Source organism: Nicotiana tabacum, chromosome 19, assembly GCF_000715075.1.
Source record: "Nicotiana tabacum cultivar K326 chromosome 19, ASM71507v2, whole genome shotgun sequence".
Lineage (NCBI taxonomy): Eukaryota > Viridiplantae > Streptophyta > Magnoliopsida > Solanales > Solanaceae > Nicotiana > Nicotiana tabacum.
Window position 1 is genome coordinate 137,751,662 of NC_134098.1, and position 24,937 is coordinate 137,776,598.

The window sequence follows — 24,937 nt, forward strand, 5'->3', positions numbered from 1 at the left end:
GTCCATAAGATAAAGTGCAATAAGCACATTCGTTAGAAATAAAATGTTTTGGTTCCCCGTATGAAAATAAATAATAACAGCATTCCATTTCAAATTCTTTTTTGTCCTTTCAAACAGGGTGCTAACTTTGATTTTATTTTCAGAATTGTTAGAATAAGTATTTCTGAAGTCCACTACTCAAAATCATGAGCAATATTGCTTTTCTATCGACAGTGAGGGTTGTTTAATTGTATAACTTTTCATCTTTTTTAATTGTATATGGGAAGGCATGTGGCTCCGCCATGATTTTGATTCATTGAGCTCAGTGACTATTGCTTTGATACAACCACCAAATAAGTAGTGCCGTGGAACCCCCAAACATATTACAGTAGATTAAATAACACCGATAATATTAGCAAGAATCTACAATTACAAATGCTAACTTAAATTTCAACACAAAGTTGAGGTGAGTTTGGAGAGAACATGAGGGGGGAACGCATTTTGAATGCAAGAACATGATTCCATGCTATGTGGTCATCGTTGTCAGGGAGCGCATCCAATGTTTAGGTAGCGGGTTCATCTCAACCCAATACTTTTGACACAGAATATAAATTTATATGTAAAATTTTATTAAAATTACTATAAACAGTAAATATGAATTAATAATTTAAAAATATAATGAATTCAATGCTAAAACTTTAAAGTTTAAAACTCTAGGCTAATTGGCATAGAATTTGTGTGTGTGTGTGGGGGGGGGGGGGAGGAGAAGTTCGATATGGCGCCGAATATTGTATGATGGGGCATAAATACATCATTCCTTTGTATTGCTAAATCGCGTGATTGGTGATGGCTTCATTTGGTCCCCTCCCAAACATAAGAAAATCCAACTAAGTATGAAGTTTCACTTTTGGTGGATTAATGGTCCAAATTATGTGCTTTCCACCTTTCTTCTATTCTTCATTTGGTCTTCCCTAACGAGATTCTTCTATTCTTCTTTATTTTGTTTTTGTTTTTTTAGCCTTCTTCTATTTTTTTTATTTTTTTATTTTTTATCATACACCATTTCAGAATGATATTCTTCGGAGAAAATATGAACTCGTATCTAATTCTTACACCAAATTTCGATTATAAGAGTTACAAATTAAAGTGTGAATGCATATCTCTTGCGCAATATTTAGTGACAAAAATTTATAAACAAAACAAATATTTAGAAAACACACATGTTTTAAAATTACATTCATTTACTTGTGTAAATACCGGATACATATATCTTTCTCATTTTCTTTTTTTCCCCTTCAAATTACAATTCATAACCATAATTTGAGGAGTACAAACTCAATCATGATCCCTCTAGGGTATTTGGATTGGCTTTTAAGCTGATCAAATCAGGTTTTAAGTGATTTTTAGCTTTTTTCAGTATTTAACAAAACTATAAAGTGTTTAAAATAAGTTAAAAACTGCTTAAAACGAGCCACAAGCAATAAGCTAAACCCAACTTACTTTTTGGCTTAAAAGCTAATTCTGCTGAAAAAATATATTTTTTAGCCAATCCATACGGGCTGTATGTCCTTCACAAGGAAAATGAAAATAGTAATGTTTTTTGGCCTGATCTTAGGCCCTGACTCACCCTAGAAACCTTGTTTTCATCCAATTTTTTTCCGAAGACATTGGAGAAATTGGAGTCTCACAAAGAAAAATTGGTGTCTTTTACATATATTTTTGGGTTTTGGGATTAGAGTGAAGCATAAACAAGAATTATTTTGCAGTCCCAGATAAAAGACTTCACAAGGGATCTAAAGCAGCACACTTTGTTTTGTAAGAACTTGCAAAAGCTTTTGGGGGATAGGAAATCATTTTTCAATTCCAAAAAGGATTTGGTCCACACATGTTTGGGAATAAACCAACCCCGTATACCATAGAAGATTTTCCAATATATATCAAAAGTGACTTTGAGGTTCTCGTGACCAATCCAACTCATATTCCAATCATATCACAAGCATGCTTCAGGCTTTGGCATGGCCTCTTTAATTGAGTGGTCTTTTACTAGAATTTCCAAATGCGTCTTTCAAAACCTGCAGCTTATAATCTTTGTGATGTAATTTTTGAACATGTAAACTTTACATTCATAAATGCATTTTATATGGTCGAATTAGTTTTGAAAATTAGCTAGATTGACTCTTAACGACCACACAAACACAACAACATTGAAAAAGGATGAACGTTAATCCGGAGAAGGGTAACTTCAACTAAGAAAGAATAAGAATAAGAAAGGGAAATCGAACACAACATAGAAGCACTAGGTGATTTCGGCAGTCCAATACATGTCTAGTCGTGTGCAAGCTGGCTGTGATACTAGAATTATAAATATAAACGGTAAGGGAAATCCTCGAGTGCATAGATGATTAAAATCAATCGGGAGCATTCATGGATGGTGTAGGCATAGCAATCAGATGTCATAAATGTACATTTCAAAGAAGCAAGTGAACCCCATCAAACATAGATGTTAGAGTCACTCACTTTCAGACATCAAAACTGCTTACAAAGATGAATGGTAGAATAGCGTGGAATCAGATTGCAATACAAGTTGTCATTTGACCTGATTACCTTTTTGAACTACTGATACAATGACAGCAACATCGTCGCGCTTGCCACCAGTATACCCAACATATCCGGCTGCCTGAGCTGCATCAGCAAATGGACTTCTCCCTGAAGCAGAACTACCCACTTCTTGTACCCTTATCGCCAAAACCTCCGCAATTTCCTGAAGAAGAAAAAAGAGACCAAATAAAGACAATTGCAATTACATACTAAAAATGTGGTTAAATTAGAGGGTAAATTTTGGAGTACTCCTCTGTGGCTAAGCTGAATCTGGAAGCTTGCAGGCCAGAGAGGAGCTGGGCTATTTGCACAACCTAGGTGAGGTTAGTGCTTCTCCATGTTGTGACACAAGTGTCCAAACTCGAAGCACCCGCTACACAATTTACGAGGAACTATTTCCTTGTGCTCGGCTATAGTGGGAACCCCCATATCTAGATCTTATGGTCTTAAGTTCCAACTCAAATCCAAGAATGCACTTCTTGGCCATCTAGCCAGCAAAAGAAGAGGGAGGATCTGGACAGCTTTATTATAAAATTATCGAAGCGGAACCCTCAAGCTCAGATATCCCTCGAACCTCTTAAATACCCCTTCCTATGGCACAGGAGGAAGAACCATACTCTCTCATTCACTTACGATAGGCCAAGGAGCATAGATTCATCTTACTTTTATAAATGGAAAAAGAGACACAAGTCATGCATTCGAGCTACAGCCTTGGCCTTTCTTCACTATGTAAATAGAGGGCCACTAACCAACTTTATTCTATTGATTCTGGAACTGCATGCATTATTTCTCTAGGAACAAGTTATCCCCTTTGTTTAACACCCAAAAAATAAGAAAACAACAATGCTTCACAGAAGGTAAGACAAGAAAATATAAGCAAAATAGCATAGGCACCTGAGGTCTTTTGTCAGCTGCCAATGACTTTGAGACGATTGACACTATTTCTTGATCATATAAGTTGTCAAATAGCGCATCTGTTGCAGTGACAATGATGTCACCCTCATCTAACTCGATCTTGTATTCCTGAAGAAAAGAGTGCAACACACAAGAAATGGAGTAATTTCTGAATGACGAGCATGGACAAAAGGGGCTAAAGAAACATCTCTGAGATGAATGGCCTCATTAAACATATGCAAATACATACCTCCAGAAGTTGAGATGGATCATCACCTTTTTCAATTTGTATGGGCAAATTGAATTCATGAAGCATGGGCGATGACTTCCTATAAACACTGCCATTCCTTACTACGATAAATCCAGAGTCGCCAATATTAGCCACATGAAGATCCTGTTAACAATAAATTACATTTCGAAACAAGTTCATTTATGAGCACTCGTAAATACTTGTTAAGATTTGTGCCGACTTATAAGCACACTAACTGACCGGATGACAAGTCCAGTAACATGAAAGCAATCAATATCCTCAGCAAAGGCTTCTCACTGTATAGCACTAATAACTTCCCAGTACTCTTATCTTGCTAATAAGTGCATATATATGCAAATGATATCTTTCAGATCAAAACCATTAGGAAATTTTTGATTTAAGAGAAGAAAACCTATCAAAGTTAAAATGAGGCTGATTGTTACTGCAGAACATAAAACTGGAGTTTCCTATATGTTGTCTTCTTAAAAAGCTGGAGTTTTCTCTTTTTATGACCTATTGATGACGGAAACTAGAGATAGGAAATAACATGATACTATAAAGAGTTCAAATCAAGACTTCAGATTAATTCAGTCATATTTCAATCCATTATGAAGATACAAATACATAGGTGTGTGTGAGCTGTGGTGCATCTTTTCGTTTTCAGGAAGCTACCATAAATTGTCAGTCTTGTGTAGCAGAAGACATACAAATTAATTTCGCAATGAATATACCTTTCCATCAAAATGAGAAACCAAGGCTGTTGAAGATCCAGGGGAATCTGTTTTTGAGACGCTCAGATTAAGGACATGCTTCGGGTCATTTATTATATCCTTGTCGCACTGAGAAACAATGGACTCACTATTTTGCATGAGTTCCTTGGCATATACTCCTGGATCACTCCCTGAGAAATAAAAGGCACATTCTCTTAAAATCAACATATACTATACTAAAATGCTTCCGGAATTAATCATCATCGAGTTGGAAAATATACACTAAGTGCCTCTAAACTTTTAAAATTCCATGGAAGTTAATTCATGAATTCCAGACTGAACCTCAAGGCAATACAGTTACGGTAGAAAACAGTTAGAGAGCAATTACCTTCCAGTGACCAGGAACCAACTCCATCGGCTACACCTAGCCACTTTCCACAAGCAACAAAATATGCTTCATGTCCACCTGTCAATGCCTGGTTAATTTATTATTTTTCAAACTACTTACTCATAAAATCATGATGCTTATTGGCTAGAAAAAGAAGAATAACCAATATCTTCTGACATATATTCCAAATTCAACTTTAATGAATAAACATTAACTTCACTTGAAAATTAAAAGCTTTTTATATATTAAAAGCTGAACTACCTTTTTATGCATCTCAATAGCGTAAATACCATAAAACTAAATGCAACCTCATGACTAAATGGTCACTTTTAACTTCAAAAAGTGAAAATTTAAAGAAAGGCATATATCTGAAATACCTTGGATGGATATTCCAGTAAAGTAGCACCAGAGGACAGAATTAGTTCAGCTGGTATAGCTTCCTTTCTGTTGAAAATGAGAGATCATTGGACATTAGATGCATTACTACTCATTCAAAGTAAATGTAAGGAGATTACCTTGCTAATTTTTTATGATGTATTGACCTCTCAAGTATAAGATTCAAACGTATTAAGAGAAACGACATTTGTATTCAAAAGGGGGTTTGGGGACGGGGTGTTGCAATTTTGCCAAAATAAACTATTTGTTAGGGATTTAACATGTGAGTTCCTCTAGAAGAGCACAATAGCATAGTACTAAAGTGGCACTGGTAAAACGTACACAAAAATAAATCTCTCTCATCACCAATATTTAAAGAGTTTAGTCACATGCATACAGAGAATTTAGAATATGAATATATGTTATATCCAAGAAAAATAATATCCAATATATTGGCAAGATACCTGCTGCCTAAGACTTCTGAAGGTTTATCCTCAACCACTTCATGGCCAGACATTTCCCCGACCTCACTTTTTTCTGCATTTTCTTCTTTTTCTGCTTCCACGGATGAGTTAGGCAGATTTTCTTCCGGCTGAGAAAACCATATAATAGAATGAATAATAGCTGCAGTTTGCTGGAAGAACTAGTTCATTTTGCTCTCAAACAAAAGTGTCTAATTATATGATGAGTCGTGCAAGAAAACTTTCAAATATGAAATCTGTGTTAATCCAAATTATTGGACAGTGATCAATGTTAAAGTAGCATAAGCTTAAATCATCATTGCACTGAGGAAATTATAATTTGTGATACTTAAATCATCGTTGCACCGGGGAAATAATAAAGTTCTGAAGAGCACGTTTATTAAATGTTGCATGCCGACAAACCTGTAGTAGCATTTAAGTACAGGTTTACCATATCTAGTTGAGCTTAAACGTCAGTCTTATGGTAGTTAAAATCGGAAAGGAATCTCACAAAGGAGAATATCACATCCATAACTAGATAAACAAGAATATAAAGTATATGCTGCTTCAAATTTGGTAATAGTCACATATTGCACAATTGACAACTTTCTATAATGAATGCTTATTATCTAATAGACAATTACTACATCAGCCAAATAACATTTGATACACCTATTACTGACCATGAGTCCTAACTGATCAGTTTGGGCGATTTCATCAGATCCAAAATAAGATTACAAAGTACAGGAAGAAGGAGCAGGCATAGCACTATAATGCACACACAATTTACCACATCAAATCTTATGATAGGTGGATAGAACTCACCGGTAATGGACTTTCACCTTCATTGGACACCGATATGAGGTTGTGATTAACTTCCTCATCAAGAATTGATTCAGCCTCCAGCATAGGAGAATGAGGCATTACTTCAGTCACATTAGCATCATCACTATCTTTGAAGGTACCATTTTGGGAAGCCTGATCCTCAGTATCTGCAGAGAAAGTAGTCACCTCGGTTTGATCATCATTCTCCAAATTAAGGACTTGGGCACTCTGGTCTTCAGCATCCATAGACAAATGAATCTTTGGACTAATTTCGTCAATAACAGTTTCAGTATTCCCCAGATTAATTTCCTCACTAACACTCTCCGTGGGCTCTTCCATTATAGGATCAACATTTTCAGATATTTGTTCTATCTGTTGGACATTTTCACTATCAATGTCCACTGCCTGAACTTCAGTTGAAGCAGCGCCGTTTTCCATCAAGCCAATTGAATCAACACCGCGATCCTTGTCACCGCCATTCTCTGTCAATTGACTTGAAATTTCTCCGTCAGATTCTTTAATCTCCTCAGCGTTTACCGAGTCAGAATATTCAGGCATTACTGCAGCTGAACCTAAAAGAGGTGACACGTCATCATCCAATTCTTCAAATGATTGCTCCTCACTTGATTGAGCCTTCATTTCTTCCTCAACTTCCAAAGAAGGAAAGGAATTCTCTGGTGGTGGAATTGAAGCTTCACTATCATCTTTCTTTTGCAAAATCTCCTCAAATTCTTGAAATGATTCCTCAGTTGATTGACCCTTCATTTCTTCTTCAACTTCCAAAGAGGGAAAACTATTCTCTGTTGGTGGAATTGAAGCTTCAGTATCATCTTGCTTTTCCAAAATCTCTTCAACAAGTCCAGCATTCTCAATATGGACTTCAGCTACAGATTGATCTTGAATTCCTACAGGGGAAATTAAACCAATTTCATCCGTGGATTCTTCGACTAAATTTGTACTCAATCCAGTTTCTCTTTCTACAAAATCACTCCTTGGATTGTTAGATACTACTGATTCAGAAACTCCAGCATCAATAGCAGCAGTCACAGCCTGACTACTGGCTTCTCTCTCTACATTCTTGACAATGACTTCTCTCTCATTATCAGAATCCATAACTTTCACCACACTAAATTCCTCCTCCTCACTATCCCTTTCCACCTCTTCAACCCCCAAAAGGGGTTCCTCCAATTCATCCTCGTTTGCAAGCTCACTTGGGTCCCCGAACCGAAACAGTAGACTTCCATCCGAATGCTCTGCCAGAACAAAACATCAAAACCCCACAAGTTTGAAAAAGCAATAAACCTCAAATGTAACACAAAGAACTTATCTTTATCAAAAAATAATGTATAAGAATAAAAGGTTAGGAAGGATTATAGGTAAATAAACATACCATGGGTGGCGATGACATCAAGATTTGTAGAAGTGGGTATGGAGCAGAAAGCAATATGAAGAGGTTTTGTTCTTCTCCTTCTTCTGACTAGAGTTGGGTTGTGAAGGGAAACAAGTCGGAATGACTTTTGAGTAGAAAAGTAGGTGGCGAAGAATTGAGAACCTGTTATAGAGCGAGAGTCAAAGAACTTGCACAGAGGATCAGCCATAACTACGAGATCAAATGCTCTTACATCTAAGACTATTTTAGTTGAAGAGAGGAGTTGTTTTTTGTGGACAGAGGCTGATGTCTTTTCTTGGGACAGATGATGATCGTTATTTTCTGTTTCTGTTTTTACCCGGGAAATACCCTTGGGCTTCCTTAGAAACTCTCAAATAGATTCTCAGTTGCTATATGGGCCGCATACCCAAAGGAGACCTTTGCTATTGCTTTGTGCTAAATTGTAAAGTATCTCTTTCTTTTCTTTCATCCATTTTTGGTACAATCATCTTCATAGAATTTACTAGGAGTATATTTTAGTGAGTATGTTTAACTTACACACAGTGATAATATAAAGAATTTTTACATTATTCGGTCACTTGTAATCTGTCTTAATTTCAAGATTACAAATTCTCGTTTTATGAAGGATTACATGCCAATGTTTTTTTGGTGAAATTCTATGTTATATAAGTTAAGCTCTATTTTTGGGCGGATCCACATTTGATGTTACACATTTGATTAGTATTCACCGACATTCTTTCGGAAATATGAATATTAAGTCAAATTCAGCCAACTTGGGATTGAAGTGTTGTAGTTGTGAAATATTCTTTAAAGAAAATAATATACAAGTAAAAGTGAGGAGTATATAACCACATCCTTTTCTCTCAGAGTATTACTAGCACTTAATTGAGTTGCCCCAAGAGTTTCTAAGTGGTAAGTTCACGGGTTGCATTTTGTAAGTGTCGTCATGAGTAATGTTACTATGTGTAGAGACGCTAATTATGAAAACTATGGCTGTTATTCACAAATTTAAAGTACTAGCAATTAATAACCATATTCAACTTTCACATTAGCTAAAGAATTAAGTAGAAGCTGATGTTCAATATCTTATAATCAACACTAACTTCTGAACAACATTTGTCGCCACAAACAAGAAGGAGATTATATGTTGTCCAGGCATTTGAGAGGTTGGAAAGAGGGGCGTTGCAGACCATGTAGAGGCATATACAACAGGGAATAGCAACTAAGACAAAGAATCAAAACTAAAGGAGAAGAGGTGTCCACGTGGATGGTACAAAAAATGGACATAGAGATGTAACTCAAGACCTCATTGGTCAGAAATCTATCCACCAGAGATCTCTGATTTCATCTGCAGATTTCATCCATCCTACTTGGCTCCTTTCAACGTCCCCTTTTGATCTCATACTCTTATAACCAGGAATCTCACTTCTTTCTTCCAAAGTAGAAACAACCATCAACAACATTGCATTGTAGCTTACTACTGTCATTCTATTCTACACATATAAAATAAGCATGGCTACAACATCTGCTGCATTGCTGAATGGCTTGAGCTCCTCTTTCTTGACTGGTGGCAAGAAAAGTCAGGCCTTGTTGGGTGCTCCAGTTGCCGCCAGAGTTGGTGGTGTTGCCACTCCCAAGAGGTTCATTGTGGTGGCTGCTGCTCCTAAGAAATCTTGGATTCCTGGTGTTAAAGGTGGTGGCAATTTCGTTGACCCCGAGTGGCTTGATGGCTCGTAAGTTCACCATATATCTCCGACCGTCAACCCCCATCCCCTAGAGACAGAATCTAGGATTTAAAATTAGTGCGTTCAGAACATGTATATATACTTTGAGTAGAAAGCTTGAACCCTGAATTTGCTCTGCCTGAATCCCCCCCCCCTCCTCACCCCCCCCACCCCCCCCCCCCCCCCCCCCCTCCAGTTTCATTCTTTGCAAAGGCTTAACCGTATTTGAACTTGCAGGCTCCCTGGTGACTATGGTTTTGACCCACTTGGTCTTGGAAAGGACCCTGCATTCTTGAAATGGTACAGAGAAGCAGAGCTCATTCACGGCAGATGGGCAATGGCTGCAGTATTGGGCATCTTTGTTGGTCAAGCCTGGAGTGGCATTCCGTGGTTCGAGGCTGGTGCTGACCCCGGTGCTATTGCACCTTTCTCTTTTGGCTCACTTCTTGGTACTCAGCTTCTCCTCATGGGGTGGGTTGAGAGCAAAAGGTGGGTGGACTTCTTCAACCCTGAGTCTCAGTCAGTAGAATGGGCCACTCCATGGTCCAAGACTGCCGAAAACTTTGCCAACTTCACTGGAGAACAGGGTTACCCTGGCGGCAAATTCTTCGATCCCTTGGGCTTAGCTGGTACACTTCAGGACGGTGTTTACATCCCTGACACAGAGAAGCTTGAGAGACTAAAGGTTGCTGAGATCAAGCATGCTAGACTTGCTATGTTAGCCATGTTAATTTTCTACTTTGAGGCCGGGCAAGGGAAGACACCCCTTGGAGCTCTTGGTTTGTAAGGGATTTCGTATTATTAAACATTTCATTGTAAAGAGTCACTGGATGTAGAAAGAAGAAACCAAAGCTTGGATTTGTCCCTCCAAGTTTTTCCCCTTAAGAAAGTTCAAATTCTTCCCTTGAAACAATTTATCATCTTACATAATTTATATACTTCAAGAAAACATTTAAGATTGCTCTGGCCCAAGTATTACAGTATAACAATTGTAACAATACAGAGGCAGAGACATGGTAGTAAAAATTCCAATCAAATGATTCAAGAATCCTGACTTAACATCTGAAGAACCTAGTTCAAGAATGAGCATAATCTGCAGTCTCAATTGGTAATTTGATCAAAATGCGGCAAAAACCTTCACAACAACATAATTCAACCAGGAAGGCAGCATTGTCAGTGAGTTGCTGCCTTCTGGGGTTACAAGAGCAATATCTCATACAACAAGAATTAGAATTGTCATAACAATGCACTGAAGGACAAAGAGACCTTTGCTCACAGATATAGGAAATTCGCATTCATCCTGAATGTAACAAACCATTTCGTTTAGCTTTGGCAAGGACAGAAACCAAAAGCTCATAGAACTACTCATCAGATGATCATTTTATTAGATTCCCTAGTTTAACATAAATGGGACAGATGGAGGGAGAAAACTGATCAAGGTGCCAGAAAGTTGCCTAGCAACGGACTTGTAGCTGCACAGCGTTACTCGCTGCTTGTAGCCATCAAGAACTCACCCTCACAAACCACATCCCCTGCTAGATATGCCTTTCCTTCCATCTTTATTATTCCAAACCATTTTTGCAGCTTCATCAGTGTTATTCTCATTTTTTATAAGGTTAAGATTTTATTGTTAAGGTACCAAGATGGTACAAACTAGTACATCACTCAAACAGAAGCCAAAAAGAAGCAAACTACTACATCCTTCTTCCTAATAAATCCAGAAAATCCATATATTGATCAAGATTCACTAACAGACTGCTTTTACACCAAAAGTAAAGATTATGTAAACATCTATTTTTAGTCCTAGAAATACGTTTCTTTTCAAGATCAGTGTCATTCTCATTACCAAGCTATTTCCAGCCACCACTTATGTTGTTCGGACTCTCCGAAAATGTAGCCGGATGTGTGTCGAATCCTCCAAAAGTAGTACATTTTTGGAGGATCCGACACGGGTGCAGTAGCATATTGGAGAGTTCGCGCAACATAGGCCATCACTGGCTTCCAGAACCTTACTTTGTCTTTCCAGCTAAGAAAAAGTTCACTCTGGAGCCTGAACCTTCAGGTTACAATCATAACCGAGCCACCAGCTTGGGTAAGAGTAACTCGTGAAAATTAAGGACTTCACCTATCTGTTCGGTAATGACATGAAGCAACATGCTACATGAAAAAAGTTCAGAACTATCATCAGTTAAATTAGCATTGGCCTGAAAATCTGCAGTTGGTAATAAGACAACAAATTTATCCAATTACTTCGATTTTAAAAAGAGGAACTCTAAACATGCCACACTCAATAAGACAAGACCATTGAACCAACAGAAATGCACATTCAGTATCAGTCATGGAATGAAGAAACAAGTCATATACATACCTCAACCATGAGAACACCGTGCATGATAGCTCAGGGAAATGCCCAAGAAAGAAGTTATTATTGATAGTCATATTCATTATAGCCACAGGTGACACTCCCGGATTCTATTCAATCACTCTACCCACTAGAACAAGCAGGTAAACTGAAAATAATGCAGCCCTCATCAGTAAATCAACCACATTGCTGAAACAAATGAATCAACCAACTATGCCTTATGTCCATCTTTCCTTTTTAGTCTTGAAATATGTAGTTAGAAGAAAAAATCAACTACACCTCAATCACGAACTAGTTGGGGCAGGTATAGAAGTCCTACATATCCATTCCACTCTATTCGAGTCCATTTCATTCCAACATTAACTAATTTGTCATTTCAAGTCAATAATGAAACAAATTAAGCACATTTTTACAAACAGATAACAAATGCAAACGGATGGGGCAAAATCTCGGAATCTGATTACTTCCATCACACTAGGAAATGCTGGGTACCCTAATAAGCAAATCAAAATTCCAAACATTTGAAGGAGCTAGAGAGCATGCGTATGAAGGGGGGAAAAAAGCAAATAAATGGATTAATACATTACTCAATTCAATTGGGGTTTCCGTTTTCGGCATCATATTCTTCCACTCAATTCAATTGGGGTTTCCGTTTTCGGCATCATATTCTTCCACTCAATTCAATTGGGGTTTCCGTTTTCGGCATCATATTCTTCCACTGGGCAAAGGAAGGGAGGCATTCTCAAAGCCCTTATGATAACTGCGAGTGGAGAAGATAGATGCGATACAGCCATAGAAGCCATTGGTGAAGGTGAATTGAGAGGTTTGTGACTTGTAAAAGGATTTGTTTAAAGAAAAAGGGTATTTGGAGAAGGAGAAGAATTGAGGTCAACAGAAACAACGTGGGTTTTAGGCTTTTAGGCGACCGTTCAAGTGGGAGTTGCGACTTGAAGAGAAGTATGGTGTGACACTTGAATAACTGAAGAAGTTGAACAATGAATATATTTCGCGGACCGTTTATTTATTTTATTTTAAATATAAACATTTTTAAGCTACATATCTTGAGATTAAGGCACAGTTATTCTTGCTACTTGTTACACATTGTTTTAAGCGAAGATACACAGATTAGAATGAGGATTACATACTCATTTCCTTTAAAGAAATACAGATGAAAATGAGGATTACATACTCCTTTCCTTTCGTTTTTCTTTTTGTTTTACGCGTTTCTGTTTCTCTCTTAGAATCAACTGTTTGCCTAAGTTAGCCCAAGACTTTTAGGTCATAAGTTCATGGGTCGCATTTTGCTACTGTTGCCATCATGAGTAATGTTTACTGCTAATTATGAAAATAGATGTTTACCCGTAATACGGTACCGTTGAATTTGTAACGTGATTTATAGATAAGCGAATCGATTTGATCCCAAAATGATAAATAAATTAAATAAAATGCAAGACTTCGCGTTGAATTCGAGATAAAAAGTAAATAGCCTGATTTCAGGAGCGGAGCTTCCGAAGGCACTAATAACAATATTAATAAGCAAGAAATGAAATGTTATTGAGCTTTTGAACAGTGTATAGCATAAGTTTGTCAGAAAATTCATGTCCTTACAATGGTTGTTGAAATCACTATTTATAGTTGCACCTAGAGAACAAGGTCCTAGGATCAAGCCCCTCTTAAATGACAATTATGGCCGGTGAAGAATGTGTAACGGCAGGCTATGAATGCCATAATTCTCTATAATGGACTATGTATTTAATATTGCAGAATATTCTTCATTGAACGCTACCGGGTGGCAAGCACTCGTTTGTCTTTATTAGCAATCTTCCCTTCGGGGGCTCTCCGGTGCTAACCGAAGTTGCTGCCCCCGGTCTTGGTTTCCACCTGTCTCACTTTCCGTCCATCCCTGGTTCCACATGTCGTTCTACTATATGAGTATTTAATATGAACCGATTTTACCCTATACAGATAGCCTCCTTGCTTTCCGGTGGCACATCCTTGCTTCATCGGGAAGTTGGTGAAGATACCTTTCTTGGCAGGAATTTTTCTGACCCCCTCTAAAAAGTTTCTGACACTTGATTAGACGCACGTCTCTCCGCATTTAATGCCCCCAACACGCGTCATCGTATGATTTAGCAATACTTTCGCCGGTTCTCGAGGTAATCATGGCCACGATTTAAGCCGCCTATTCCTTTACTTATACGCTTCATCCATATTTTTTTACACTTCACAGTTTTTCAGAGCTTTCTCAACTTCTTTGCATCTAACTTTTCCTGGTTTTCACTCTTCTTTAATCTTCTTCTTCAAAGAACTCTTATTTTCATATACTAACCCTGGCCTCTTCTTCCATGAACTCAAGCTCTTCAAAGAATAAAGAAAGCATTGATGATGCTGCTCCTCCTGCAATGAGTGCCATTATCCCCAGAATGCTCAATACAACCAAGGATTTTGAGGAAAAACTTACTTCTGCAAACTCCCGCACATGGGCTGTTGGTGTATACCTTTCTTCTATCCGTCCTTCTAGTATTCATATTGTGAAGGAAGACTGTAGTTGCCATGATTTGAACATCATCGCCCCCGATCTGGCGGAGTGAGTAACTTTCCCCAAGAAGGGTTTTACATACGTTTACATGTATCGCTTTACTTTGGGCCCATTCTCATTGAGTGGGGGACTTGACTCCGTAATCTTGGAATTTTGCTTCCGTTATCAGGTATCCTTGGCATAGGTGAGCCCTTCTGTGTGGCAGATGGTAGCTTGTCTTCGGCGTCTATGACAGGAGACGGGGGAAGAGCTCTCCCTGGCTCGAATGATGAAATTTTACTCCCTCAAGATTTTCCATGGGGGAATGATAAACTTCAGCAAACGTGGTCACCATGCTTTGCTCACCAGCATGGATGATGACAATGACTGTGGATGGATGGAGCGGTTCGTTGTAATTGCTACTAGGGATATCATCCTAGCCACAACTCCATCTTTTCCCGAATCATGGAATCGTACACGTATGTTCAACGTCCGTCTTTTTTTTCTGATTAAAGGTTGTTCCATGTTATTACCGATCCTTCTCTTTTCATTATTTCAGCAACTCGGTAGACACCGCCAAGGATTGAAGGCTTGGACCAGTAGGTCTAGAAGATTTTGGACTTCACCACGCCTGAGACCTGCCGGTGGAAAGAAGTGGCCCTTAAATACGGGTGGAAGGCAAAAAATCATGGTAAGTTGATTCTCGAACTATTTTGTTTTTACCTCTCATATAAGAAAACTGGCCAACTTCTCTTTTTGTTGAATTCAAGTCTTCCACAGGGCTCTGTTACCGTCCTCGAGGAAGATGTTTTAGGTGATACTGCAGATGTGGCTGGTCCACGTCCAATCCGCACTCAATAATGAGTGGAAACGGTCGTTGGAAGAATAATACCCAACAAGAGTCGGGGTCGATTTTCATAGGGAGTTACAATGGGTGTTCGGAGTATACACTTGATGAGAGTGAATGGACTAACTAAATTTGCACTTCCACAAAAGGTTTTGATTACTAATTCTATTTTTCTACTTCTACCCTAACAATTATAACTAAGAAAAGACTAAGAAAATAAACTATAAGGGAATGATTGCTTTTGTCAAATAATTAAAAAGCCTAGGGATGTGACCATAACCTAGATATTCGCCTAATGAGTTAAATACGTTAATACTTATTTTGTTGATTGGGTGTATTATAGCTCTCAACTCTACGTTACCCACTCAATACCTCTCGGTCTGATTTTGTCCAATTTGGCTTTCTCAAGTCCAAATAGGTATCAAACAAAATAGTTGATATGAGCTCAAGTCGGGTTCTTACTATCTTTAGTTTGAACCCTTTAATTAGGCTAATCAAACTCTCAATTAATCCAATTCCTTATTAGCCAAGTTATCCTAGACTAGGTCCCTCATTCTCAAGTAGAGACTAAGTAAAAAAGGCATGAATCAATGTTTGCAACCATTAATTCTAAAATTGAAGCATGAACTAAGCTAAATAATCAATGCCCAACCATAAACAAGCATTAAATTAAATACCCATAAGGTTTACACATTAGGGTTAGGTCACAACCATAGTAAGAATCTAGCTACTCATAATGAGAATTGAAGAAAATAAAGAAGAAGTGCTAATTAAACTCATAATCAAAGATTAAAATGATAAAATATAATGTTTAAACACTAAAATAATCACAAACTTCCTAAAATGGCAAAATGTAATGGCTACAATAGCTCAAACTTCGAAACTTGACCTAAAAATGTGAAACTCGTCTATTTATAGTGGCCCAAAATTTTCTGACAAAAATGCCCCTCGGGAGGTTCTGCGGCCGCACAATTCCATGTGCGGTCCGCAGATTTCTTCAGTTGGCAGGAGTTTGGATTCTGCAGCCGCACATTTCTGGATTGCACTGCGAAGCATCTTCTGCGGTCGCACAATTATTGTGCGGTCCGCATTTCAGCAAGGCTTTAGGTCTTGGTCTTTTGCACACTCTCTGAACTTTGAATCATTTGTCAGTGCAAACCTTGTTCTGCAGCCGCACAAATTCATGTGCAGTCCGCTCATTGACCAAAGTTCTATTGGGTTCTTTTGCTTGGTTTGCGGTCACAGATGGAATTCTGCGGTCCGCACTTTCTTCTGCGGCCGCAGAAATCCTTCTGCGGACCGCACTTCTGTGATTCTGCGCCCTTTATTGCCTTGTGATTCAGAACTCTCCTTTTTGAGTCGAATTTCATCATGTGAGACCAAACTTCTAATATTCCTGTAATTTGTACACTTTTATTAATTTTGAGAACATAAATCAATACTTTCAGACTAAAACAAAAGCAAAAAAGTGCTAATAAGTAGTCAAAATCCCAATTTATCAACTCCTCCAAACTTAAGTCTTTCCTTGTCCTCAAGCAAATAAATTAGTTCCCACCTCCTATAGTTAAGGGCCATTTCAGCGAGTCAAAAGTGAGCCATCCACACATTAGTTGAGACCAACAATTACCCACACTACTCATGAATTATCAACAAGGTGACAAGTTAAACATTCATGTACATATAATTCTAATGTGACATCTGAGCTCCAAGAATTTACTTTACTCATCAAGGACTCTTGTTCTGTCATGTAGGTCATGGTGGACTCCAACTCTTTCTCCTCTACTTTCCATTTGCCAAGCTCGCTTAAGAAATTAACATTCAATCTTAGGATTCTTGAAAGGTTCACTTGTCTCTCACAAGAGAATGTCATAAGTACGCTTCAAGTACCATAGGCTTGCCCCTCATGTAGATCGCCACTAATGTAAGCTCACTCGGTTTGAAATCAAGTAGGACTTCTTTTGGGATGTAATGAAGGATTTTGGATTGGGGTAGGATACCATATGGGTAAGTAGTTACACCTTTTCTTAAGCACCTTCGTTTCTAGGCTCACAATTGCCAATTCTTAGAGGCACTTTCTTTCCATTGGGGACTAGAGAAACTTAACATCACTCATTCTTGTTCATTTCATTCCTTTTCTTCCTTTTTTTTAATTTCAAGCTAGGGATCATTACCTCTTTTTGAATCCATTAACCCTTCCACTTATTCACGTTTTGTATTTTTCTTTTTGTTCTTTTTTTTTCTTGCTTTCTCTTTCATAGAGATCATTTCTTTTCTCTTTTTGTGCCTTGATACCTTTTTCGAATTCCTCATCTCTCCCCCAAACTTATATTTTAAGCCACTTATTTCACAAGAGTGTTAAAGAAGGTCCGTGTGCCAAGAGAGGGTCATGATAAAATGGGTAAAGGCTTATAACATGGTTGTCAAATAAGAAAAGCTAGAGGCTCAAAGGGGTTGACTAGGGATAACGACATTGATTGGCAATAGAAAGCTCAAATGGGACAAGAAACGCCTACAATCACTTCTTAAATCAAGAAAAACTTAGGATTTCGCCTTGAAACACATTCGGGGCAAGTTCTAGACCATTCGCACGGGTACTTGGATTAACAATAATTCATCTCACCCTTCATGCAAATAGATTGTAAAAGAGGATAGAGTCGAGGGCCTACAACAACCACATTCAAGTTTAAAGATCACTATGGTCCAATTAAACCACTCGATGATTGCCAAAGTCAACTCAAGAGTCACAAAGTCACTAACTAGAGCAATTTCTTTCAAAATCCTTGTTTATAACCATAAGCACGTAGTTAAATGTGTTGGTACCAATTAAAACATGGTTGACTCTTCGAGCAATGTCAGTGTCCTATGGATCTTTGGACATCTCAGTGTCCATAGCAATGTCATCGCCCTCAGGATCAGCCAACTGAATCTCATCATCATCAACTCTACGTATGGCTGGGTTGGCAAACATCTCACGCACTGCCTCAGTAGTGTTGGCAGCAAGGTCTGGCTCTTCAGACTAGCCATCTGGTGCTACCAGTGCCGATGGTGCTGAAGGATCTGAGGCAGACTGGTGCAGGTCAAGCAACATGTCAAAAGGAAGGTCGCCAGATGTAGCAAGTCTAGTCACCCCTCTGGAGCTGGTCCACTGATTTCTTGCTCATCTGGGACTTCCTCATCTTCTTTACTTCCTTTCCCAGCTCCTTAATCATTGACCCGTATTGTACCAAGGTATCCATGATTGTTTTCTGGTTCTCCAAAATCTTCTTCAATGTCCCATCAATGTCAGAAGGAGCCTGTGGTGCCTGAGAGGTGGACTACAATGCAACAGTACTAGACAGGTCAAACAGCTTAGAAGTAGCCGTCTACATCCAGTTGTTAAGACTCGCCAATGCCTGGGAGACTCTCAATGCAGATAGTGGGGCAGTAGGCATGGACACTGGCTTTAGAGAAACTCTAGGGGCTGTGGATGATGGCGGAGGCATAGCTGCGACACTAGAGGAAGGCTCAACCGAGGTGGATAAAATATCAGTTGTCTCAGAGACTACCATTGTTGGCTCATCAGACTAGCCTATGGTGGTATGAGGCTGGACTTTCTTCTTTGGGTTGCTCGCATCCATCAGTGAATACTAATCAAAGGGTTTCTTCGGCTTTACTTTTGTGTCAAAATCCCTCAGCTCTACCTTTACATCCTTGAGATATTATGTAATAGTGTTGGGATAAGGTAGACCGAGCTATCCTGATGTACTATCAATGAGATGTTGACCGACATCACAACACCCACATTGATTGGCTACCCAGACATAATAGAAGCCATAAGAACTGCCCGAGGAATAGGAAGGTGAGTTTCGTTCTGGCACGGATCCAACCTGCTACAAACAAAGGTCTGCCATCCTTTTGCCTCAAAACTCAAAGTGTTTCGCTGAATGGAAACCCCAGAGGCAATCCATGGTGGTGCTAGAATCTCAGCTAACCAAGGTTGGACATCCTCCTGCAGTGCGCACTTCTCCAGATACTCCTTTGGCTCAAGATCCTCAAAGCCCAAATATGCATTTAGCGTATGCTGATCAAACCTCACCATGAGGTTGAGCACTTTGGTCACCTTTGTACCTTTATTTATATGAGCAACATTGGCATAGAATTCACGGACGAGATATTCTTTGGCATCCTATACCCTCTCAGTGAACTTCATCCACCCCTTTCGTGACCTGAACTGTCTCAGTATAGCTGGGTTATATTTGTCCAAGTCTTTCAACAGAAACTGTCGCTCAAGAGTTAGCGACCTCAATGGCCACCACATATGGAAACTGGTGAAGGCAGCTAGGCTAAGAAAAAGATCCTCCTAAACCTCTTTCTTCTTTGATCTTTCAAGTCCTGAAGCTGTAGCATCTCTCCCTCTGCCATTATCGGGGATATCATGTGTAACCTGTGCCTCAGCGATTGGTGTAGCCGATGGATGAGAATCCTAACTAGCACTCTCCGATCCGTCGGAAGTGCTGTGAGATGAAGACGACTCATCCCTGAGCTGGTATCTCCCCTGCGGCCTCAACTGTGTGGTCGACTTCTCCTCTTGAACAGAGGCTGAGTTGACCTCTGACACTTCCCTAGACGGGACATATAAGCTAGATTCGGAGAGGTTTGCACCTATCCTTCTACCAGTTGTTGCTTTATTTCTTATTGTCTTTGGATGGCCAAGGGGCAAGGCACATTTGCCTCGACCCCCAGAAGATTCACCTCTCCCTTTATAAGTGTCTCCTCGTCCTCTTGATTGAACCATTGTCTGTATCAAGCAAATGAGATTGTTAGTTGCAATTCGATATTTAAACACATACAAGAGACATATAAGTAAAAGAGAAACCATATGACACAGTGGGTTGTACATTAAGTCATGCCTGCAGGGAAAAGGATTTGTGGTCCCCACAATTTCACTTGCGGTCGCAGATGGGGACTCGCGGTCCGCACATTTTTGTTGCGCGTCCACATAAGGGAAGTGCGGTCTGTATAATTTGACTTACGGCCACACCTCAGAGTCCCAAAAATGATAACTCTCTGATGACAGAGAAATGATCACTCTGCAGCTACAAGGGAAAATTTGCGGTCCGCACAATTTCACTTGAGACCGCACTTCTGGGTCTCATAAATGAAGACTCTCTGATGACAGAGAATGTACTGATCTGCGTCCGCAAGGGGAAATCTGTCGCCTGCACAATTTGACTTGCGTTCATAGATTACTACTTCACTGATTTACCAAAAATGCGAATTTGCGGACCGCACAATTTCATGTGCGGCCGTAGATTTCAAAAGAATTACTAGCAGACAATATTTTCAACTTAGATTTTTCAATTTCTTGCACAGATAGACATGGAAACATTATAAAAATATGAAATTGTACGAACCCAAACCCACTAGAGCATGTATCATGGTTACCCAATCCAGATCTACACCATATGGACACATAATGGAATTCTAATAAAAAATGTCCTAAAAAAACTAAAAATCTATAAATTAAACTAATTAAAAATATTATTATGAAATTGAAACATACTAGATAGAGTGAATGCACTGAGTGAGTAATCTAGGTGGCTGTGTGTGTGGATTGTGAAAATCTTCAAGAAAACTTAGCAGAGCAACAATGTTTATTCAAAGTGGGAAAAGAGTAAAATGAGCCCTACTGTTCAATTTATACCCTTCAAAATGACAAGTACTTAGAAACAAGTGTGACCGCACATTTTCATGTATGGTCCGTACTCTTTAACGTGGGAGTTCATTTTTGGGAACCAATCTATGGTCCGCATATTTTTGGGTGCGGCCACAGATTTCACGTGCGGTCGTAGATCGACCTCCGCACTGACAAGCTTAAACTTCAGAGAGTTGGTGTTTTTGACATTTCAATTCTGCGGTCCACAAGATAAATTTGCGGCCGCAATGCTCATCTGCTATGGCACCTAAAAATGTGCAGTTCACATAAATAAAGTGCGGTTCGTACTCTTTTGAACACTTAGCTATATTTTCGTCCACAATTCCTATAAGTCACACTCATCCTTGTAGCACACTTCAAATCAAATTAGAATAAAAATAACACCTAACTACTAAAGAAAAAGGAAAAGAAACATAGGTTGCCTCCCAAGAAGCGCCTGATTTAGCGTCGCAACACACGCACAATACCCTCAAGTGAAATGAATGACCGCCACCACGTGGCTATCTCCAAACTTTCCCAAGTAGTGCTTCACCCAGCGACCATTGACTTGAAATTCTTCATTGTTTTTGTTCTTCACGTCTAATGCACCAAAAAGTGTCACACCCACAATTTCAAAAGGGCCACTCTATTTAGATTTTAGCTTCCCGGAAAACATACTCAACCTCGAGTTAAATAACAATACAAGAACGCCCACCTTGAACTCTTTGTTATAAATGTATTTGTCATGAAGATATTTTATCTTTTCTTTAAACAAGGACGAACTTTCATAAGCATGGTACCGGAACTCATCCAATTCATTCAAATGCTACATCCCAATCAAGATTCAACTTCTTTAAAGCCCACATGGCTTTATGCTCTAGCTCCACCGAAAGATGACAAGCTTTCCCGAACACCAACCGGTATGGCGACATTCCGATAGGTATTTTGTAAGCCGTTCGATAAGTCCATAATGCATGATCAAGTTTCTTAGACCAATCCGTCCGATTGGCATTCATCGTTTTGGACAAGATACTCTTTATCTCCCGGTTGGAGACTTTCATTTGTCCACTAGCTTGTGGGTGATAGGGAGTCGTGACTTTGTAAGTAACACCATACTTGCTAAGTAAAGTGTCGAAAATCTTGTTGCAAAAATGTGACCCCCCATCGCTTATAATTGCACGTGGAGTACCAAACCTTGTGAAAACATTCTTCTTCAAGAAAGCCACCACACTTCTCACCTCATTGTTGGGTAAAGCAACAACCTCAACCCATTTGGACACATAACCCACCGCGACCAAGATGTAGGTATTTCCACAAGAACTCACAAAAGGGCCCATGAAGTCAATAACCCACACATCAAAAATATCAATCTCCAAAATGGTTATGAGAGGCATTTCATTTTTCTTTGAGATTCCACCGGCTTGTTGATATTTTATCACATCTTTTCACTAACTCACTTGTATCCTTGTAAAGAGTGGGCCAATAGAAGCCACAAATAAGCACTTTGGTTGCCGTTCTCGCTCCACTATGATGACCACCATATGGCGAAGAATGACAAGCCCCAAGAATTTTACCTTGCTCATCTTCCAGTACACATCTTCTAATAACCCCATCCGAACAAATCCGTAAAAAGGTATAGTTCATCCCAATAAAAATCTTGACAATCTCGTTTGAGCTTTTTCCTTTGGATTGAAGAGAACTCGTCTGGAGTGATTCCACACATAAGAAAATTTGCTAGATCCGCGAACCATGGCACCTCGTTCATTGAAATTGCCAAGAGTTTCTCATCGAGGAAGGAGTCATTGATTTCTAGGCCATCATGCGGCCTGCCCTCCTCCTCCAAACGAGACAAGTGGTCCTCCCCTCGATATCAAACTCTTACAACAAGAGCACCTATCTCATCAACCGAGCTTGGGAGTCCTTTTTGCTCATAAGATAACGAAGCGCCGCATGATCCGTGTGGACAATGACTTTTCCACCCATCAAGTACGGACGGAACTTCTCAATTGCAAACACAATAGCAAAGAGCTCTTTCTCCATAATAATATAGTTGACTTGGGAACTATTCACGGTCTTACTAGCTGTGAGCATCTAATTTTTGCCCCACATAGGAAATTACTCCTAAAAATAATCCAAAAATAATTTTAATATAAATTTTAGAAGTTTTTGTTTATTTATTTTGTATTTATTCGCATTGTTTATGCATGTTAGGAATATCATAAATCATAAAAATCATAAAAATGTTCAAATCTTAATTTCATAGCATTTTAGATTTTAAATTATATTTTAGGATTTAATTATATTGTTAAATGCATTATATAAATATCTAAAAACTAAAAAAATACATTCTTAGGTTAGTTAATTAGGTCATTAGTCAATTAGTGAGTAAAATATATATAATAGTTTAGCCACACAAATTGGATTTAATTAAAATTTGAGTCCAAAGTGACTAATTTTGTAATTGTTTCAAGCACATCCCTTTAGAAGCCCAATCTACTCCATAGCCTGGTCCATACTCTTCTCTTTAAACACCCATCTCCCCCACTCTATTAGGGAAGACCCTAATTTCACCCCTCTCTCTCTTAAGAAGACAACCTAACCCTCCCCCCCCCCCAGATTTGGAAAGAATCTTCTTGGCTCTCAAAAATTTAAAAAATACACACACACACACAAATATAGAGAACACACACAGAGAGAGACGAATAGAGATGAAAGATTAGAGGAAAGGACTTTTAAACCTTTTGCTATTTTTGGTTTCATTCTAAGAAGATGAAAAGCCAAAAATAGATTTTTATCTTCTGATTTTAAGCTTTGTTAGCTTCAGATTCAACCAAAGAAAAAAAAAGGAATTCAAAAAAATCCTTAGTTCTCTTTTATTAGAGTTTATTTCAAGAGGAAGAAAAATCGAAACAAAACCGGAGTTGCAATGAGGTGCTCGTGTTTGGCCAAGAGGTTCCGATCCCGTTCGTAGTCCGATCCGCGATTCCGAGTTGATTGCTCGTCGTTTCTGTTGTTGCCGTTTCATTGATTTTCCAGTCAAGTTCTTATCATCGGTGCTCACTTGTACATCCGAACAAAGGCTAATATAAAGAAAGCTTCTTTTGAGGTCTATTTCTTCCTCCTCCTTTATGTTATTATTTTACTTATTTGTGAAGAATTGCCTTATACTTTCATGGAATATATCATGCTTACTTTGCTTTTTCGTGTTATTTGGGTTTAATTGCTCATGTTTGCTATGTCCTCACAATTTGATATTGAATTGCTTTTGGGTAACGTTGTTGGAATGATTCTGTTTGTTGGATATTTCTTGTTTGGACTGATAACAAGTTGAATGTGATAAAGCTTGATGACATAGGCCGTGAGGGGGTAATCTAATTTAGGCCTTAAAAGATTGAATTTGGAATTTTGGTTGGCAAGTACATGACTGACCAATTTAGTTCAACGCTTGTTGTTTAACATGTGGATAATTCTATAGACACAATGTGTTTCCTCCACAAATGATCTCTTCCATAAACCTTATCTTAGAAATAACCTCAAACTTAGATTAGAATATTAACTTGTGAACATTTGTAAAAATGCTTTCGGCACGATTAATAAATCATCGTGACTATAGGTACAGTTCCCGTGATATAGTCATGATGCGTAATCTCAATTCGGGTGTATATTTCATGTGACCCGACCATAACTTCAAACAATAATAAAAATTAATATGTTGTATATCGCGCGTGTGTTTCACGTGACACGATTTGTAATGTGTACAAAAACAACGAGTGCGCGACATCGCAACTTGTTCAAATAAATTTCATAAATACTAAAAGGCGATTAAATTAATTAAAAGCGGTTAGAAAGTAAAAAATACATAATAGGTTTTAAATATGTATTAAATCAGATAATTAGGCCAATTATTAATAGTTGAGCGACCGTGCTAAAACCACGGAACTC

At 38.6% G+C, this 24,937-nt stretch overlaps 2 protein-coding genes and 1 long non-coding RNA gene across 4 annotated transcripts; 1 reads left to right on the forward strand and 2 right to left on the reverse strand.

The window, feature by feature from the left end:
* Positions 1 to 2,353: 2,353 nt before the first annotated feature.
* Positions 2,354 to 8,274, reverse strand: LOC107830511 (uncharacterized). The gene is made up of 9 exons (XM_016658098.2): positions 7,871 to 8,274; positions 6,481 to 7,733; positions 5,659 to 5,786; positions 5,197 to 5,263; positions 4,820 to 4,907; positions 4,453 to 4,622; positions 3,722 to 3,865; positions 3,472 to 3,600; positions 2,354 to 2,740 (listed from the first exon to the last, which is right to left on the reverse strand). Exons 1-9 carry the CDS (start codon positions 8,076 to 8,078, stop codon positions 2,567 to 2,569), a joined length of 2,361 nt encoding a protein of 786 aa, XP_016513584.1. The 5' UTR covers positions 8,079 to 8,274; the 3' UTR covers positions 2,354 to 2,566.
* Positions 8,275 to 9,051: 777 nt separating this feature from the next.
* On the forward strand, positions 9,052 to 10,507 carry LOC107830508 (chlorophyll a-b binding protein CP24 10A, chloroplastic). Its single transcript, XM_016658095.2, has 2 exons — positions 9,052 to 9,603; positions 9,832 to 10,507. Exons 1-2 carry the CDS (start codon positions 9,383 to 9,385, stop codon positions 10,379 to 10,381), a joined length of 771 nt encoding a protein of 256 aa, XP_016513581.1. The 5' UTR covers positions 9,052 to 9,382; the 3' UTR covers positions 10,382 to 10,507.
* LOC107830510 (uncharacterized) lies at positions 10,073 to 13,132 on the reverse strand. Of its 2 annotated transcripts, none has more exons than XR_001658164.2 (2): positions 12,544 to 13,132; positions 10,073 to 12,104 (listed from the first exon to the last, which is right to left on the reverse strand). It is a non-coding gene; the product is annotated as an uncharacterized LOC107830510 (long non-coding RNA). The 2 variants fall into 2 exon arrangements; XR_001658163.2 differs by having other exon boundaries at positions 12,539 to 13,132.
* Between the last annotated feature and the right edge of the window lie 11,805 nt (positions 13,133 to 24,937).